The sequence below is a fragment of the Monodelphis domestica genome, chromosome 1 (assembly GCF_027887165.1).
Source record: "Monodelphis domestica isolate mMonDom1 chromosome 1, mMonDom1.pri, whole genome shotgun sequence".
NCBI lineage: Eukaryota > Metazoa > Chordata > Mammalia > Didelphimorphia > Didelphidae > Monodelphis > Monodelphis domestica.
This window is the reverse complement of record NC_077227.1, coordinates 204,024,949-204,045,767: the sequence shown is the minus strand read 5'-3', so window position 1 is coordinate 204,045,767 and position 20,819 is coordinate 204,024,949. Positions and strand designations below refer to the sequence as shown.

The 20,819-nt window shown below is 38.6% G+C and overlaps 1 protein-coding gene across 1 annotated transcript in view; it reads right to left on the bottom strand.

Moving 5' to 3' along the window:
• RTF1 (RTF1 homolog, Paf1/RNA polymerase II complex component) overlaps nt 1-18,301 on the bottom strand; it is a 49,665-nt gene extending 31,364 nt beyond the window's left edge. Inside the window, exons 1-2 of the mRNA XM_001381179.4 lie at nt 18,074-18,301; nt 886-996 (exon numbers count right to left, since the gene is read on the bottom strand). Of these exons, the coding sequence (XP_001381216.1) occupies nt 886-996; nt 18,074-18,268 (306 nt within the window). The 5' untranslated portion in view covers nt 18,269-18,301. The remainder of the gene's footprint in view (nt 1-885; nt 997-18,073) is intronic.
• Between the last annotated feature and the right edge of the window lie 2,518 nt (nt 18,302-20,819).

The following is a 20,819-nucleotide window of genomic DNA, read 5'->3' as shown; positions in this document are numbered from 1 at the left end:
TCTGCAGCCACATAATCCTTTGGGTGGTGCCTCGTTCTTGTTCAGTTACTCTCAGAACAAGGCACCACACAAAGGATTAAGTCACCGGAAGTAGTACTGTACCTGAGCGCCGCCACACTTTGTGGCACCGCGACCTCTGCTCCAAAGTGATTTCAGTTCAGCAAAAAGATAATTTTTTAAAAAATGTTATCATATAGGGGGCAGCTAAGTGGTTCAATGGATAGAGAGCCAGGTCTAGAGTTGGGAGGACTTTGGTTCAAATCTGGCTTTGGAATACTTCCTAGCTGGGCAAGTCACTTAACCCAAGAGGCCTAGTCCTTACTGCTCTTCTGTCTTGGAACTAATACTTGGTATCAATTCTAAGATAGAAAGTAAGAGTTTTAAGAAAAAGTTATTATTTAATTCTTAGTGATATAGTGGATGTCTAAATAATCCTAAACAAAATTATCAGGATCATGGGTCCACTCTTCTACAGAAGATTTCTAGTAATGGGATAAGTGCTAGATGCCACATTTTAGGAAGGCTAAACGAGGGTCCAGAGGAACAATTCCAGGATGGTCAAGGACTTTGAGATAATTCTGTGAGTCTAGCTGAAGAAATTGGAGATGTGTAACCTGGAGGAAGGAATATGTTGGGGAGAGAAGACATGATAGTTCTCTGTATTGGAAGGATCACTGAATTTGGAGCTGAGGACCCAGGTTCAAATCTCTCCTATGTAACCATAATCAAGTCATTCAACTCTTCTGCCAAAGTACTCTCCTCGTTCTAAGATTGTGCTTCCTATTTTAGGGGTATACTATACAACCAGCAAAAAAAGAAAACTTCAAACTAAGGATTCTATTGAAATTAATTGACTACATTGGCATCATAACCATTGTAACCTACCTCATCATCACTGTCCGATGTTTCAGAGTCTGAAGAAGCTGCAGGCTGACTAACAGGTTGCTCTTTCTCTTCAGAGTCACTACGTTTCCTTTTGGCTAGGGATAAGAGTTCCTAGAGGAAGTAAAAAGAATAATGAGTTTTGTTCAATGAAAAAAAAAATCTGTGGATGGCAAAATATGTTATCTATTATAATATATTATATATGTATATAATATAAATATATTACCTATATTTAAGTACTTCTAATCTAAGAATACTATTTATAAGTTACTCCCTGACTACTTTACTAGAACACCTGGGTTTTTAGGGGGCAACTAGGTGGCTCAGTGGATTGAGAACCAGGCCTAGAGAAGCGAGGTCCTGGGTTCAAATCTGATCTCGGGCACTTCCTAGCTGTGTAACCCTGGGCAAGTCACTCAATTCCCATCATCTAGCTCTTACCACTCTTCTGCCTTGGAGCCAATATACAGTATTGATTCTCTCTGTCTCTCTGTCTCTCTCTGTCTCTGTCTCTCTGTCTCTCTCAGTATTGATTCTAAGAGAGAAGGTAAGGGTTGGGGGAAAAAACCGAAACCCTTGGATTTTCAAATAATTGGACAGAAATGCAGTCAATCAAGTTTCTCTTTAAATTATTCATAGATACATGTATGTCTAAAAAAGAAAAAGCACTGAGAAACCAAACTGGAAGTCATTTTTAAAATGTCATTATCTCTTCCAAGAACCACATTGTTAATAGTGTTAACACCTTATTGGAGCAAACTTTACAATAAAAGTGCTCTCATTGGTCTAAGGAGCACAGTTACCAAGACCTCCATGATTGTTAATTTTAATACAACCTAGAACATTAGCAAACCACAACCACAAAGATGAGCTTTGGTTTCCAATGAATTCTTCTTGTCTTGTGTCAGAAGTTTCATAGCATGCATATGCCTGGGGTTTATAACTTGTCGGTTCTATTCCAAATGGGTTATCTTTACTGAAAAATCTAATAAAGTTTGAGGCTACTTTTATAGTAATTAGGGCAGAGACTTAGGACTTCAAGATTCTCTTCTTTCCAGTATTACATGTAGAAGATGATTAGTAAACTGATGAATCTACCAAATTACTAGTGTTCATGATCTGGGAAGTCATTTCTGAAGATAGAAAGGCAGGTATAACTGAAGAAGAAACATAAAAAGCATGGCATGATTCTGTAAGAAAAGAATCAGAATGTTCCAATTTGATATGAGCTGAGGACAGCAAAGGAAGATGAGGAAAAGGAATCAGAGAGAGGTTCATATATGCTAGGGGGAAAGAATCATAGAAGATACAAAACTACTCAATTTTTACTTTGCTTCTGCTTTCTTTGCCAAGGAGAATGATGTTTGACTATAAAGAAGAGAACGGAGGCAGTTGGGTAGCTCAGTGGATTGAGAACCAGGCCTAGAGACTGAAGTCCTAGGTTCAAGTCTGGCCTCAGACACTTCCCAGCTGTGTGACCCTGGGCAAGTCACTTGACCCCCATTGCCTAGTCCTTACCACTCTTCTGCCTTGGAGCCAATATACAATATTGACTCCAGGATGGAAGGTAAGGGTTTGGAAAAAAAAAAAAGAACAGAACAGAACAAAATGGTCAAAAGGGAGTTGATGCCTAAGATAAGTAAGGAGCTAGTAAAACAGCATTTAGTTGATCTTGATGAATTTACACAAAAAAGACTAAAATGAAAACTGCAAATGATAAGCCAACAAACTTGACATTAATTCCTAGAAAAAGTCTAATATATGAGATGGTTAGTGAAAACATAGAAAAGTCTTCATCAAAAACAGGTTAAGAAATTATAAAGCAGTCGTCATCAAAACAATTTGGTTCTGGCTAAGAGAAAGAAAGGAGGATCAGTGGAATAGACTTGGGGTAAGTGAATTTAGCAAGACAGTCTATGATAAACCCAAAGATCCCAGATTTTGGAACAAAAATCCACTATTTGATAAAAACTGCTGGGAAAACTGGAAGGCAGTGTGAGAGAGATTAGATTTGGATCAACACCTCACACCCTACACCAAGATAAAACTCAGAATGGGTGAATGACTTGAACATAAAGAAGGAAATTGTAAGTAAATTAGGTGAACACAGAATAGTATACATGTCAGACCTGTGGGAAGGGAAAGACTTTAAAACCAAGCAAGACATAGAAAGAGTCACAAAATGTAAAATAAACAATTTTGATTACATCAAATCAAAAAGTTTTTGTACAAACAAAACCAATGTAACCAAAATGAGAAGGGAAGCAACAAATTGGGAAACAATTTTCATAACAAAAACCTCTGACAAAGGTTTACTCACATTTATAAAGAGCTAAAGCACTTGTACAAAAAATCAAGCCATTCTCCAATTGATAAATGGGCAAGGGACATGAACAGATAGTTTTCAGCCAAAGAAATAAAAACTATTAAGGACATGAAAAAAGTGCTCTAAATCTCTGATAATCAGAGAGATGCAAATCAAAACAACTCTGAGGTATCACCTCACACCTAGCAGATTGGCTAACATGACAGCAAAGGAAAGTAATGAATGTTGGAGGGGATGTGGCAAAGCGAGGACATTAATTCATTGCTGGTGGAGTTGTGAATTGATCCAAACATTCTGGAGGGTAATTTGGAACTATGCCCAAAGGGCGATAAAAGACTGTCTGACCTTTGATCCATCCATAGCAGTGCTGGGTTTGTACCCCAAAGAGATAATAAGGAAAAAGACCTGTACAAGAATATTCATAGATGCGCTCTTTGTGGTGGACAAAAATTGGAAAATGAGGGGATGCCCTTCAATTGGGGAATGGCTGAACAAATTGTGGTATCTCTTGGTGATGGAATACTATTGTACTCAAAGGAATAATAAAGTGGAGGAATTCCATGGAGACTGGAACAACCTCCAGGAAGTGATGCACAGCGAGAGGAGCAGAACCAGGAGAACATTATACACAGACACTGATACACTGTGGTACAATCGAACGTAATGGACTTATCTGCAGGGACCTAGGAGAAAAAACACCATCCACAAGCAAAGGAAAATTTTGGGGAGTTAAAACACCGAGGAAAAGCAACTGCTGGACTACAGGGGTTAAGGGAACATGACTGAAGAGAGAAGCTAAATGAACACCCTAATGCAAAGTCCAACAACATGGAAATGGGTTCGAATCAAGTACACATGTGATACCCAGTGGAATCGCACATCGGCTATGGGAGGGATGGCGGGAGGGGGGGGAGGAAAAGAAAATGATCTTTGTTTCCAAGGAATAATGTTTGAAAAAGAACAAATAAAATAATGTTTAAAAGTAAAAAAAAAAACAGGTTAAGAGGCAGGTAGGTAGCACAGACTGGAGTCAAGGGGACCTGGGTTCAAATCAGGTCTGACATGAGCTAGTTGTGTGACCCTGTTAAGTCACTTAACCTCAACTGACTACTCTTACTGTTCTTCTGCTTTAGAATTGCTACTTAGTTAGGATCCAGGCTTTAGTAATAAAAAATCTAAAAACAGGTTAACCCAATTTGTTTCTTCTTCTTTTTGGACAGGGTTATTATTACTAAAGTGGCAGATCAAAGGAAAGCTATAAAGTTTACCCAGATTAGAGTGCTTGATAAAATATCTCATACTATTACTGTGTAAAACATAGAGATATAGGCTAGATATTAATACAATTACATGGATTTTTAAATGGTTGAATGATGGAACTCAAATATTATTCAAGAATGATTCAATGTCAACTTGCAAGGTTGTCTTTCAGTGGTGGTCCCCAGGGAATCTATGCTTCATGCTCCTATTTAATACTTTTTTTTGTGTACAATGGTTTGAATAAAGGAATTGATGTCATAAAGCTGGGGGGCACAGAGGTGGGGAAAAGGACAATTATCATAATACATAAGTCAGCATCCAAAAGGGCACTGTACTGAAATCAGGCTAGAAATGTAGATTAATTCCAACAAGATGAAATTTATATTATATACATATGGATATATCCCTATTTTATATATATATATAAAAATAAAATGTGTGTGTGTGTGTGTGTGTATGTAAATAAAAATCAATGACTTGGGCAACTTAACTTCTCACCGTTCCCAAAGTCATGATAATATGTGAACTTGCACTGGTAGAGGAAATTTCCTCATGTGGGAGTTTCCCTATGCCCACATTGGTGAACCTATGGCATGCATACCAGAGAGGCTGCTCCCCTCCCCCCTCCCCCATGAGCTGGAGGACATTTCTCCCATGACCCATCCATCTGTCCAGCAGTCTAATGGGAGTGTTTCTACCCTCCCCTGTCTGGGGTAAGGGAGTGGCTCACATGCGGTATGAAGGTTGCAGTTTGGGTACTCTGTCTCTAAAGGGTTCACCATCACTGCCTATACTAATGAAATCACAGAACTAGTTCCAATCTCTATATGTAAATCTTACACTTGATTCAAGAAATTGACTTCAAAAGTACAAGATGAGGAGAAGTTAAACAGTAGTTTATCTAAGAAATATCTGGTGGTTATTAACATATGGTCAATATGTGTCAACAATGGTATAACAGCCAAAGAGGCTAACCCCTTTAAGAGATGTACACTTTCCAGGAATAAGGAGGTGATAGCTCTATTGTACTCTGTTCAGACCACAAAAGTAATTTTGTATACAGTTCTGGGCATCACACCATCAAAGTCACTGGGCCCTGAGGGGTTCATGCCACTAGAGTATCAACTGAAAGTTTAACCTTGAGAAGGGAAGGGGAACTGAGATGGCTTAGTGTTATGGAAGGTGATACATGATATCTGTCTTAGAATACCTGAATATTGCAAGAGGAATTAATTATACTTGTTCTGTTTGGCCACAGAGATCAGAAAGAAGAGCAATGGACAGAAGTTATCAAAAGGCAAATTTGGGCCTGATATCAAGAAAAACTTCCAAATAATTAAGAGTTATCCAAAAAATGGACTGAGATGCTTTCAGGGATTGTGGATTTCTTCTCACTTGAGCTCCCCAAGCAAAGCTAGATCAACACTTACTGAATGGGTTGTAATGGGAATTCTTTTCAAGTTTTAGTTGGTCCCCAGAAGTGATTTGGGGGGGAAGAAGAGAAGAGAAGAGAAGAGAAGAGAAGAGAAGAGAAGAGAAGAGAAGAGAAGAGAAGAGAAGAGAAGAGAAGAGAAGAGAAGAGAAGAGAAGAGAAGAGAAGAGAAGAGAAGAGAAGAGAAGAGAAGAGAAGAGAAGAGAAGAGAAGAGAAGAGAAGAGAAGAGAAGAGAAGAGAAGAGAAGAGGAGAACTAAAACAGTCTTTGATTCAGAGATCTCAGACGGAAGAGTCCCATAGCATTTCTTTTTTGTGCAAAGAACTATGAACAAAGTAGGTGTTTTTCAATTGGGTAAGGATAAAACTCATTGTGGTACATAAATGTAACGGAATATTACTGAGTTGTAAAAAAACAATTATGAAGAACTGAAAGAGGTATCTGAAGATATGTAAAATGATATAAAGTGAGGTAAGGAGAATCAAGAAAATAATATACACAGAGACAGTTAGGTGGATCAGTGGACAGACAGCCAGGACTAGAGACAGAAAGTCCTGGGTTCAAATTTGACCTCATATTTCCTAGCTGTGTGACCCTGGGCAAGTCACATTCCCCCAACTGCCTAGCCCTTACCACCAATACTTATTGATTCTAAGACAAAAGGCAAGGGTTAATGATGATGATGATGATGATACACACAATGCTGACAATAATGAAAAAGGTAAGTACAGATAATTCAAACTTGAAAGCTGTGTAATTATGAATAAATCTGGCCCCCAAAAGGTAAGAAAATGCACTTCCTTCCTTTTGGTGTAGAGGTAGGAGACAATGAGTATGGAACACTACTGATAACTGGCTCTGTCAACATACTGGTTAGTTTGGCTGAATTGCTTTCTCTCTTGTCCCCTTCTTTTTAAAAATTTGTTGGATATTGTAGGCAAGAGAAAAGTAAGAGATATATTTGAAAATGAAGGTGATACATGTTAAACCCAGTGGAATTGTGCATCAGATATGGGAAGGGGGTGGGGGAGGGGAGGAAAAGAACACAAGTCTTGTAATGATGGAAAAATATTCTAAATCATCTAATTAAATAAATTTTTAAAAATTTTTTTAAAAGAAAATGAAGGTGATATACTGAGATTTACCAGTAAAAACAATTTTAGAAAAAGATGAACTAGATGGCTTAAATATAGTTTAGTGGAGGAATGACACTGATATCAGTAATATCATCATCTACATATTCTTCATGTTTCCCCCATAAACACACGAAAAAGAGTTTGCTGAAGCATGTTTAAATGTATTTCTTTTTTTTTTCTTTTTAAAAACCCTTACCTTCCATCTTGGAATCAATACTGTGTATTGGCTCCAAGGCAGAAGAGTGGTAAGGGTTAGGCAATGGGGGTCAAGTGACTTGCCCAGGGTCACACAGCTAGGAAGTTAAATGTATTTCTGTCATACTCATGGTTGGAGAAAGTTAATTAACTAACTTTGCTCTTCAATTTATCCATTTGTAAAAGGGGAAAATGCAACTAAGATGTTCCAAGAGAATTACAATTCATTCTGCACAACTACCTACTACAACTGTCCTAGTGCCATCTAAACAGGTTGTCTGTCAAATCCTGTGATGCAAAATAAAAAATAATAAACGGAGACAATGTTTCTTTTCTTCTTTCATGGCCTCCCTAACCTTGAGGTTATTTCCTCTTGGCCAGGAAAGTGATAAAATGACCTTCTCGGGCTCAGTAGCACCTGTTCTCTCTTTCCTTTTCTATGAGCCTTGAAACGTTACTCTCCTCCTCATCACAGAGTTAGCATACCAATTCCATGGAAAGAAACATGATGATGACGAGAGGAACATTCTACTCTCTAATACTGTAAGTCATCCCCATATATCTAACCTAATAAATCAGAGCAATGTCTGGGGATGCCTATAGCTTTTGATTATATCAGAAAGCTTAGGAATGGTCTACAAAAGCATATCATGTTTCATGAAAGCTTCAAATAATAATAGCTAGCTAGCATTTATATAGCACTTTAAAGAGTGCAAAAGCATTTTACAAAACTCCTATCATTTAATAACCAAGACAATTCTGGGAGGGAAGTGCTATTCTTCTTCTTCATTAGACAGTGGTTATTAAATACCTTGCCCAGGGTCACAAAGTACCTGAGACTGAATTTGAACTCAAATCTTGACTCCAGGCCCAGTACTCCTTCTCAGTCATACTGTAATTTTTGATATCACTGATAAATGAGCAACTAAATTAAATAACTAAAGTAACCTTGGAAACAAGTAGAAAAAGCTAACCAGTAAATAATCCTTTCCAAAATGTATAAAAATCTAGTAAAATTATTTCATAATATAGTTTATTATTTAGACGATCTTCATCTTATTTAAGTTTTAAAAACTGTTTCCCAGTTCCAAGCACAAAGTTTTGCACACAATAAATCCTTTAAGAAACACTTGTTGGATCTTGAATGATTTGGATATACCAATCAAATCATTTCCCCTGAAAAATAATATACTCTACAATACTGTCAATTGTTAGCCAGTAATACAGAAATGCATCCCACTTTGATGCTATGAAGAGGTTCTACTTTAAAAAAAAAATTAACCTTTACTTTCTGTTCTAATAACAACTAAGACAGAAGGATAAAGGCTAGGCAGTAGGGACTGAGTGACTTGCCCAGCGTCACACTGATACAAAATGTCAGAGGGCAGATCCTCCTGATCCTGGGCCTAGCATTCTATCCACTGTGCCACCTAGCTGCTCCATTCCACTTAAATATTTAAAACCCAACTAGTTACTAAGGGGTGTGACCCAAGGCAAGTCACAACAACCTCTATGGGCTCTAGGCAACTCCTAGGATTTATTTACTAAGCCACAGATGGGTCATGATCTTATAGGTAGATGGAGTTCCCATACCAGGAACAAAATCATTTATGTGCTTCAGGGGTTCTTCTGTCCAATGCCTGAACTTCCCTCACTTCAGTTTACCCAACAGCAATCAGGTTATCTATTATCTCCAATGCTCTATACATGCCTTTAAGAGACTGGTAGTATGTTAGGAGACAACATAGCATCAAGTTTCAGAAAAACTGAATATATAAATAAAACACATGAATCTCTAGATAGATGTGGTCAAGGAGTAACATTCAATTTCTTGAACAGCTTCTTCAGTATCACTAAGGAATTATATTTATCATTAGATGGCAAGACAAGAAGACTACTATCAATGAAATCCTTGAAGAAGACTGTTTTATGCTAACACGATATTTCACATCACCAACCTAGTTTATTTACTGCTCTCTGAGAACTTCTGCATTCCATCCTCCATTTCTGTACCTTTGCAAAAGGTTTGTAATGAATGTATTTTTTCTCCCCTTTTCCTTTAAGAAATTCTTGCCTTCAAGTCTCAGCATGTAAAGACAACACATTTTAAGATCTTTAGTTTACAAGGTCTTATATTTATCTTTTGCAAATAACATAGAAAAATAAACACCTAATTTTTTAAACAACCTCTCATACTTTAGCAAAGCTATTTGTTTCTCTAAAGAGAATTTTAAATTTCATCTTCTCAATAAGATTTTTCCATGAATGTATAAAAGTAGGAAGTAGATCTGCTATTTCAAATACAAACCACCTTTAAAGTAAATGGGATTTTAAGTCATTCCCCAATTGAAAATTGGTCAAAGTATATGAATAGGCAGATGAAATAAAAACTGTCAATAATCATATAAAAATGTTCTAAATTCCTCTTGATTATGGAGAAACAAGGTAAACTTCATACCTAGCAGATTTGCCAATATGACAATAAAGGAAAATAATAAATGTTAGCAGGGAAGTACCCAAAATGGGACACTAATGCATTGCTGAGGAGTTGTGAATCAATCCAACCATTCTGGAGGGCAATTTGGAATTATGCTCAAAGGGTTATATAAGAATGCATACCCTTTGATCCATTAATATAACCTTTAGATTGTATCCCAAAGAGATAGAAAAAATGGGCAAGGATCTCGTTTGTACAAAAATATAACAGTTCTTTTTTGTGGTGGCAAAGAATTGGAAACTAAAGGGATGTCCCTCAATTGGGGAAAGGTTGAACAAATTGTGGTATATGATGGTGATGTAATACTATTGTGCTATAAGGAATGATAAACAGAATGATTTCAGAAAGAGCTGGAAAGACCTACATGAACTAAAGCAGAGTGGAATAAGCAGAACCAGGAAAACACTGTACACAATAACAGCAATATTGTGGAATGATCAATGGTGACAGACTTAGCTACTCTCAGCAATACAATGATCCTGAACAATTCTGGGGAACTTATGAAAAAGAATGTTGTCTACCTCCAGAGAAAGAACTGTCAGAGTAGACATGCAGATGGAAGCATATGATTTATCACTTGTTTATTTTGTATATATGATTCAAGGTTTGGGTTTTGTAAGATTATTCACTTACAAAAATGAATAATGTAGAAATAAAAAAGGAAAAACCAGGATTTTAAAATACATTGACAAAGACTATTTCTACAGAAACAAGAATATTTAGTTAGATATAGCCTAACACTCAACAAATCAGGAACTTTCAAATATTTAGAATACTGTTGATAAGTCAAAAGAACACACATAAAATAATCACCTAACAATATAAGACAGGTTAATTAAGGGTTGAATTCTGTGATTCAGAACATAAGCACCAATGGGAATTCAGAGAAGAAGAATTCAGGCTAAAGTAGCTGGTAAAGTAAGAGGTAGAAGAAAACAAAATGGAAATGCAGTGGGTGTCCATCGATTGGTAGCCAGACCAACTGTGTCATAGGAATGTGCTGGAACATTAATGTACCATAAGAAATTATGAATATGGGGGCAAGTGGAGAGAGAATCAGGTCTGGAGGGGAGGTCTTACATTCACATTTAGCCTTAGGCACTTTCTAGCTATGTGACCCTGGGCAAATCATTTAACTCCAACTGCCTAGTTCTTACTGCTTTTCTGCCTTGGAACTGAAAGTAATGTAAAGATTTTTTTTTAAATGAATATGGGGGCAGCTGGGTGGCTCAGTAGATTGAGAGCCAGGTCTAGAAATAGGAGGTCCTAGATTCAAATCTGGTCTCAGGTACTTTCTTGCCAGGCAAGTCATTTAACTACCATTACCTAGCCCTTACTTCTCTTTTGCCTTGGAACCAATAGACAGTATTAATTCTAAAATGGAAGGTAAGGGTTTAAAAAAATGAATATGAACAACTCAATGATACTTGAGAGAATGTATAAGAAATTAAATGAAACCAGGAGAACAATTTACATGGTAACCACAATTCTAACAACTTTGAAAAGACTTCAGAATTCAGTAGCAATGAGCTCAGAAATTAGGTCAAAAAGTATTTATTAGTACCTACTATGTTTCAGGAACTATGCTAAACTCTAGAAGACACTGATGATGAAGCATACCTCCCACATCTTGGCACAGAAGTGATAGAATAATACATACATTTTCGGACACAGCCAATATGTTGATTTGTTTTGCCTAACTATATGTTTTTGTGCCAAGGGAAGGTTCTATTTGGGTGAATGAGGGAGAGTTAGGGTTGAGTCTGTGGGAAATGATGGATGTAAAAAGAAAAATACAGAAAATAAAGTTAGGAAGGGAAAACAGAATCAAACAGGGAAATTTTGGAATTACTTTGTTAAATTTAACGTGTACTTTTAAAAACAGGTATCTACAGATAACCAAAGTTTCATGCATATTTTTTGTTCTTCTTTGTGTATTCCTATACCCAGTTTTATATCCAGGTTTGTTTGTTTTTTGGTCTGTTTGTTTTTATGAATTAGAAAATCAATAAACATTTATTAAGTGCCTACCATGTTCCAGGCACTATGCTAAACATTGGAGATTCAAAAAGAGACAAAAGACTGTCCTTACCCTTTAAGAACTCAAAATCAAATGGGAGAGACAATAAGCAAACAAATATGCATAAAGCAAGCTATATACAGGTTATATAGGAAATAATTTACAGAGGGAAGACACTAGAATGAAGAGGGATTAATTAGGGAAGGCTTCCAGTAAAACACGGGACTTTACTTGGGTCTTTGAGAAAGCCAGGGAAATAAGTTGGTGGTGATGGAGGGAAGAGTTCCAGGCATGGGGGCCGGGGGGGGGGGGGGGGGGGTGTTACATATCTTATTATGGGAAGAGTTATGTGTAAGAAGACTGAAAAAATGGAATGAAGGGATTTGAATACTTGAGCATTTTGATATGATCTTAAAAACAAAAAGGAGGGGGCAGCTGGGTGGCTCAGTGGATTGAGAAAATCTGACCTCAGACACTTCCCAGCTGTGTGACCCTGGGCAAGTCACCTGACCCCCAGTGGCCTTACCACTCTTCTGCCTTGGAGCCAATACACAGTATTGACTCCAAGACAGAAGGTAAGGGTTAAAAAAAAAAATAAGGAGCCACTAAAGTTTATTGGGAAGAGGGATGTGTGTGACATAATTGAACCTATACTTTCAGAAAATCACTTTAGTGGCTAAATGGAGAATGGCCTGGAATGGGAAGAAACTTGAGGAAGGCAGACCTACCAGGCAAGCTATTTCAAAAACTAAGACATGAGGTAAGGAGGTCCTGCAGAAGGAGTATATTCCATTGATGTTGCAAAGGTGAAACTGACAGACTTTGGTAACAGATTAGAAGGGGAAGAGGTATGTGCAGATGAGAGATACTGAAGAGTCTAGGCTGTGAGAGGGAGGGCCTGAAAGATGGTGTTGCATCCACTACAGTAATAAAGAAGGCAGGTGCGGTATTAGGGGCCAAGCAGAATAAATCTAATCTCTTTTCCACAAGATAACTCTTCAAATACTTAAAGACAATTCTCATTTGCCCCCCAAAGTCTTTAATTCTCCAGAACAAACACTGCCAATTCCTCCAAGTAAATTTCTTTCCATCCCTTTACAATCCTGGTTGTTGTCTCGTTGAATATGATCCATTTTATCAATGTTTTTCCTAAAATATGGTTCACAAAAATGAAAATAATACTTCAGATGTGCTCTGCTCAGGACAGAACATGGAAGGATTATCATCTTCCTTATTCTGGACAGCAGAAACTGTTCCAATTTGAGTGTGCTGGATGGTGCAGATAGTGTCAGATTATGAAGGACTTTTAGGATACAATTAGCTAACATATTGGAATTTATAAACTATATCCATTTAAATTTGGGAATTAATCCTCTTCCTCCTCCCATACAATAAAACCTCCTATGAAAACCTCCCTGATAAAATTGATAAGATTCTTTCGAAGCACAATTCAGATTAAAAAAAAAAAAACCTAATGTTTAGAGATGGTTCAAGTATATATATTCCCAAATACCTTTGTCAAAACCCAAGCAACCTTTTCCTACCTTTGCATTGCTATTCATGAAAAAAAAAAAAGAAATTAACAAATAGGTTCCATTAATGCAATATTAAAACTAAAATTTAAAACTCTAACATGACACTTCTCATACACAATTTCAGATTACACTTCAAAATGTGCCTCCCCCCATGTAAAATAGATATTCAATTAGAAATGTAACTTTTAAATTTTCTGGCTTTTTTTTTTTGGCTAGTTTGTTATAATAATTTTTACATGTAATTCTTTTAAAACTAGTTTCTTTAAAATACTAATGGGTCTAGTCTCCTAAAGGAAATGTAATTAATACTATTAGAAGTTATAAACTCCATGAGGGCAAGAAAACTTTTGTATTTGTATCCAAGAAAACTAAAAATATTCATGAAGCCTATTTAAAGACAAATGTAATAGAAGCCATAGCAAGTTATAAACTCCTGGAAGAAAGGGCCCTATCTCTTTTGTATTTGTAACCTCCATAACAGTGCTTGGCACACAGCAGATGTATGGAGTGTTGAAAAACAGGTTAATAAATTCAATAAACCATAAAGAAAACAAGAAATATTATAAATAAAAGTCCAAAAGGATCCCATGCTGTGGGCTTTAGACTTCTGGGGGAGGGAGGAGATCATGGAATTATTGCAAGAGAAAAATAAGAATGTATATATTTAGGACTGTGAAACTTTAGGCATCATAGTCAAAAAGGTTGGGAAAGACTATATTAGCATATGTATATAAACACCACCAGAAACTGCACTAAACTCTATAGTAAACAACTTCTGGTTTCTTTTTTCTAGCCCCCCATGCTATCTATTTTATAATAACATGTAACCAAAATGCCAAACTAGAAAGGAAAGCACACTATTTTGGTATAGCTAGAAGATAAAGGTAAAGAGCCAAGGGCTTTTTTATCCAAGCTTGAAGGTTCTTCAAAAGAATCCAACTCTAAAGAGTATACAGATTTGTCTAATTTTAAATGTGGCTACACAAGCAGTGCACTTGATTACTGCTTACTAAGGCAAATTCTAAGATTCCTGGGCTTACAGTTTTTTTAAGCTATGTATCTTAAATTTTGATGAGTTAGGTGGGCCCGATGTAAAAAAAATGGGACCAGAATTATGATCTGATTCTACCCAAATGAGAGCCTCCAATAACTTCAATTGGCCTTAGAGATGTCACAGAAGGACCGACAACCATAGAAGCTTAACCATCATTTGCCAGGTTACTTCTGTGTTTACATTTTGACATCCCTGCAACCCTGGAATTCACAAGTTGAGAAAGGAAGCTGAATGAGTTTCCTTCCAATCCAATTTGCTCACCTTCTAAAACTAATTCTTCAACTACTGACTGGAGTTAGTAAACAAAAAGACACTAACTCATAGAATTTAGGAAGGACTCACTTCAGTGTTCTTTAAATGTCTGCTAAGTGCCAGGCACTGTGCTAAGCAAAAGAAAGCAAAAGCAGTTCCTACTCTCAAGAAGTACATAACCTAAAGAAAAACAATTATGTACAAGCAAGGAACAGAGAAAAAAAATCTAATAGATAATCTTAAAGGGAAGGCCCTAGCATTAAGAAGGATAGGGAAAGAGGAAATAATATGAAGGAGCCATGGACAAAGTGGTTTTCCATCCACAGAGCTAATCCTACCTCAAACAGCACAGATTTCTGATCCTGACACTAAATACTTAGTAAATACTTCATGGCTCACTGCCTTTTCCACAAGAGCCATGACCGAAAACAACTGCCACTCTTAACAGTTCAATATCATTAGGACACAAATTTATATTGAGTATTACACTAGCCAACAAAATGCCCAAGGTAGCTAGGTGGCTTAGTGGATAGAGAACCAGGCCTAGGTCTTGAATTCAAATGTGGCCTAGACACTTCCTAGCTGTGTGACCCTAGGCAAGCCACTAAGGCCCATTTGCTTAGCCCTTACTGCACTTCTGCCTAGGAAATGATACTTAGTATTAGTTTTAAGATGAAAGGTAAGGTGTCTGGGGGTGGGAGGGGCAGGGGCATGTTGGAGACTAAAAATTCTTTTTAAAGTGTTGGAAACTGTTTTTATATTTAATTGGGGGAAAAATAAAATAACTTTTTTATGGATTGAAAAAAAATATGAAATGCCCAGAATGCCTAAGATTCAAAAGTAAGGTAAAGTACTAAATGTAGAGTTCTAAATTGAACTGCAAAGAATTCCTCCAAGTAGATTCTTCAGACTCTCCTTTCTGAAGGTCTTTTTGATGAATGTTTTTTGCTAAATACAATGTAAAGAATTCAATAAATGCTTATTGACTGACTGACTTATTTATTAGCACCTTTATTAGTGGGTACATGTACTCGGACTTTTGATTTGATTCTGATCGCTGATTTTTAAAAAGGTTAACAAACAGGGATGGAAGTAGAGAAGACAAATAAATGGACAAGTCATATTACTTCTCTGGGCCTCCATTTCCTCATCTATAAAATGGGGATTTAGGGTTAGATTTCTCAGGTTCCTTCTCTTTCTAAATCCTATAACTTTAGGGGCAGCTAGATGGCTGAGATGACAGCTAGAAGACAGAGAGCCAGGCCTAGAGTAGGAAGGATCTGGATTCAAATATTTCCTGGCTATCTGACCCTAGGCAAAGCACTTAACCCCAATTACCTAACCCTTAATCTTTTGCCTTATTTGTTACTTAATATCAATTCTAAGAAGGTTAAGTTTTTTTAAAAATCCCGAGTTTAAGCATCAATGCCCACTCTGAAGTTATCTGTGGCTCAGGTGAAATTTCCCCCAGTCTTTCTCAGTGTCCCAAACAATTCTTATCTCTACTAGTCCCACACTTACCTCCCCCCCTTTCCTTCTTTCTAACCCTAGTCTTCCAAATTAATAGTGCATATAGGTTCCAATGTAGAAAGACAGTAAAAGCTAGGCAATTGGGGGGTTAAGTGACTTGTCCAGGGTCACAGCTAGGAAATGTCTGAGGTCACATTTGAACTCAGAACCTCCAGCCTGACTTTCAATACACTGAGCCACCCAGCCGCTCCCTATACTTGACTCATTTATATAATTCTTTGGGACTTCACAAAAAAAAAAAAATTAAGAATAAGAGAGGGTAAGCAAGAAGGAGAGGAAGAGAGAGGGGGAGGCAGAGGGAGAGCTGAGACAGAGAGAGAGTTTAAATTTCAACATCACTGCTGCTCTCTCCTTACTTCCCATGCCAGGTTTCTTGTTCATTCACCAAAAGGACAGGTGTCTGACAAGTGTTTATTAAGGTATTTGAGTGCCTTAGAACCATCTTTTGAATTTTTAAGCTAGTTTTCCTTAAGGAGTTCAGATATTTTACAGATATCAAAGAGTCTTATTTTATAACTTGAGAATGTTAGACTTTAATCCTCCTGATTCCCAGTTAGGGTTCTATATACCAATATTTTCTAAACTTTTACTGACAATCCAAAAATTTGTAATAAAATGAGACTTTTTTCCTATTTCAATATCTTGAGATTTCCCTCCGTTTCCAGAAAAAATTTTCTTTGGTTTTCTCTCTTCCTTTCATTTTTCACTTTCAATTCCAAAACAGACCTCTCTTCAATAGCACCTGTAGTCCTTAGGCTTCCTAATACCTTTAAGTCCTGAGGGTTTGAGCCTCAACAAGTAGAATGTCCACCACTCTTGAAGACCAAGCTTCTACAGACCATCGTGGGAGTAGATACACTAGGGAAATTCACTTATCAACTTCCCTTTCTTTCTAATATTTGTTAAAAAAAAAAAGGAAAACGCTATTCCCTCTACAGCTTAACTTCTGGCATCATTGCTGGCAAACCATGAAGCTTAGAACCCACTGCTTCTCACCTAGAGCACAAAAAGAGGGAGCCAACTCAGGTAACTCCAAAACCATTAAGCTAAAAGTTGTTTTGTTTTTATAAATGTCTCTTGCATAAAACCCAAGTAGGAAAGGATTCTGGGATGTCTGGGTAAAAAGGTCCTCCCATCAGGCCTCGGCCACAGGCCTTCCATGCCACCGTACAAAACTGTCCAGGGCTGTACACAGCATCTGACCTGCTTCCTTCTCTCGTTACTGTTAACTTTATTTTGACATCCCATTCAGAGGCCTTTCCAACCACAAATGCCCCTGGTCTCCAAAAGTCTCAGGAACCACAACCAACCCCAACTCATCTCTTCGTCTGGCATATGCAGAGGGTCAGCCCCCCCATCCCCCAGAAAGAGTCCTGAGTGTGCCCTCAGCGCCTCAACTCCTCGGCCTGCCAAACTTGATCCCCTACAGACACACACACACACACACACACGCACACACATACACACTTACATACACTCACTCACTCACAGTAACCTCCCAGCCTCGGGGAGGAAGAAGCAGCGATACTTCCTAACTCTCTCCTCTGGGTTGGGAGGAAAAGAGCCCCCCGGCGAGGGATGCGAGGGCCGGTCCTCCCCGCCCGCTCACCGCCCCTAGTCCTCCGGGGCCCTGGGCACAGTCTCTCCCCCCCATTCCCGGTGCCCCGGTGCCCCAGGGCGCTTCGTTCCCGTCCCCGCCCCACCACCCGGTTTCACGGCGCCAAGTACTCGGGGACTCCGGCTTCAGGCCCGGACTGTGCTCCTCCCGGACCGGGAGCCCCGGGGAAGGGCTGAGAAGCCTAGGAGGACGGGGACCCGGCAGAAGGGAGGAAGGGCCGGGTGCTTAGAGGTGGAGGCCCCGCGGCCCGGCCCCAGCCCCGGCCCCGGCCCGGCCCGGCCGCCCCCTGCTCAGCCCTTTCCTTCCCGCCCCCGCCGCGGCCTGCCCCTTTACCTGATCCAGGTTCTCGTCACTGCCGCTGTCCTCCGTGTCCGAGTCGATCACAACGCGGCCTTTCCGCTTCTTGACCATGGTGGCACCCCGGCTCCCGCGCCGGACGCCGCCGCCCGGACTCCCCTCTTGCCCGCCAGCCAGTGCGACCGCCACCGCCGCCGCCGCCGCTCGACCCACACAAAGGCGACCGCGCATGCGCGCTCCTCTCCGCCGCCAGGCCCCGCCCCCTCCCCTCCGAGGCACGCCGTTCGCCCCGCCCCGCTGTCGCCGTGAGATCCACCCCCTTCACCCGACGGAACGCGGCGGGGGGTAGGGGGGGGAGAGAAAGAGGCGGTACGGAGAGCGAGGGGCGGGACAGGCGGTATGGGTCGTCCGCAGTGCCGGCGCTCCCGCGTGCACTTTCATCCAGGGACCTCTCCGAAGAGAATGGACAGCCAGACGCTCTGCGGGTCTTTTATCCTAGGGAGATGTCTGTGAATTCACACCTTGGGAAGAAACTAGATGCCTCTGAATTCACACCTTGGGAAGAAACTAGATGCCTCTGAATTCACACCTTGGGAAGAAACTAGATGCCAAAGGGCCGTGGGTGGAAAGCTGATGGTGAATGCACGTGTTAACTAACTCGGTAGGGCCGGGAAAAGCCGGAACTGGGTGGGCACTCCGAGTAACCTCCCATCTCTCCCTGACCAACTCTCCATGCTTCTCTCCAAGATTACATTACATTTACTGTGTACATCCAAGATATATACACAGTAAATGTGTATATAGAATGTGAAAGTAGTTTTGGAAAGTAGTTTTAACTTTTCTGTGTATTCTCCCGTACTTAGCACATTTCCTGGCCCTGGTTGACTTGACTTAATTGCAAATGTAGATAATAGATATATGCAGATTTAAACATATCAAAGTTATGCTGTCTGTATTTACTTTAGTAGCATCACCATCATTAACACAATCTTCCAAATAGGGATTACTTGACAGCTTCTTTGATCTGGTGTTCTTGGGAACTGTCAATTTATTCTCAATTTAATAACAATGAAAAATTTTATATAAACAATTCAGTGGTTCTACATGAAACCAGGATTTACATAATTTATCTGTTGCTGAAAATTGTGTATATAATAGAACAGACAGTAACAAAACTTTTCCTCAGACCTTCTTTGTGGTGTGGTTTTTTTCAGGATTTTGTTGCTGGCGCTGTTATTTTTACAAAATGTATAGATTCTGATTCCGCTTTCTTCACTCTTATCTCTTCCTACGTTTATTGTCATTTCTTCTGGCATAATAATATCCCATTGTATGCATATATCACAATTTGTTTTGCCATTCCCTAATAGTTGATTGGTCATTCCAGTTTATTGTTATTAAAAACAAGACTGCAATAAATATTTCAAAATGAGATAATATTCTTAAACACTTTCTGCTGTTTCAAATCTGAAAGAGGGAAGATAAGAGAAAGCAGGATTAGAATCCTTTCCCTATTGATCCATTCAATCTCTTCTGCCCCAAACTGATAATAATAGCTACATTTAAGATGTGCAATGTGCTTTTCCAATGAGATAAAGTACATAAAGACCTTTGTAAACCTTAAAACTCAGTGTCAGTGACACAGAGGAGTGTCAGTTTCAGCTCTCCTTTTTTAAAATCTTTATTTTATTCCAATAATAAATTTACACATAAGTTTTCCAAAGTTACATGATTCATGTTGTCTCCTTTTCCTCGTTTCTCCCTTTCCTAGAGTTGACAAACAATTCAGCTGGATTATACATGTATCATCACTCAAAACATATTTCCATATTATTCATTTTTGTAAGAGAATAGTCTTATAACACCAAAACCCCAAATCATATACACAAATAAACTAGGGATAAATCATGTTTTCCTCTGCATTTCTACTCCAACAGTTTTTTCTCTAGAGGTGAATAGCTTTCTTTTTCACAAGTCTCTCAGAATTGTCCTCAATTATTGTGTTATTGTTAGTAGCAAAGTCTATCACGTTTGATCGTCATAATATTTCAGTTATTGTGTATAAGGTTCTCCTGATTCTGCTTATTTCACTGCATCATGCAGTTCATGTAGGTCTTTCCAGTTCTTTCTGAAATCATCATGTATCATTCCTTACAGCACAATAGTATTCCATCATCATCATCTTCCACATTTTGTTCAGACATTTCCCAATTGAGGGACATCCCTTTAGTTTCCATTTATTTGCCACCACAAAAACAGTTTCAGCTCTTATTACATAAACTATTACATTTGATCCTCTAACCAACCCTCTGAGGTGTGTTATTTTACAGAAGGGGAAACTAAGGCTGAAAAAAGTTAATCTAATTTCCTAAAGCTAGTTAAGTATCTAAGGCAGAATTCCAATACATACTTTCTGATTAGAAAACTGTCACTATCCTCCCCTTCATTCCATATAACTCTGTTGCCATATATCTATTAATACTAAATGTCTCAGAAGAATAAACATTAGAAAAGTGGCAGTACTCCACAAAGTTATATTTTTCTGTTTAATTCTATGAAATTTAGAAAATGAAAGAGAATGTCATCAGAAAGATGTCATACTATCTTATTTCACTTTTTTGGCCAGTTCCCAGATACATGTTTGTTGTTCAGTTGTGTTGACTTTTTGTGACCATACCGATATATGGGGTTTTCTTGGCAAGAAAACGAGTGATTTGCCATTTCCTTCTCCGGTGGATCCTTTTGTTGTCAGAGGTTACGTGACTTGTTCAAGGTCACACAA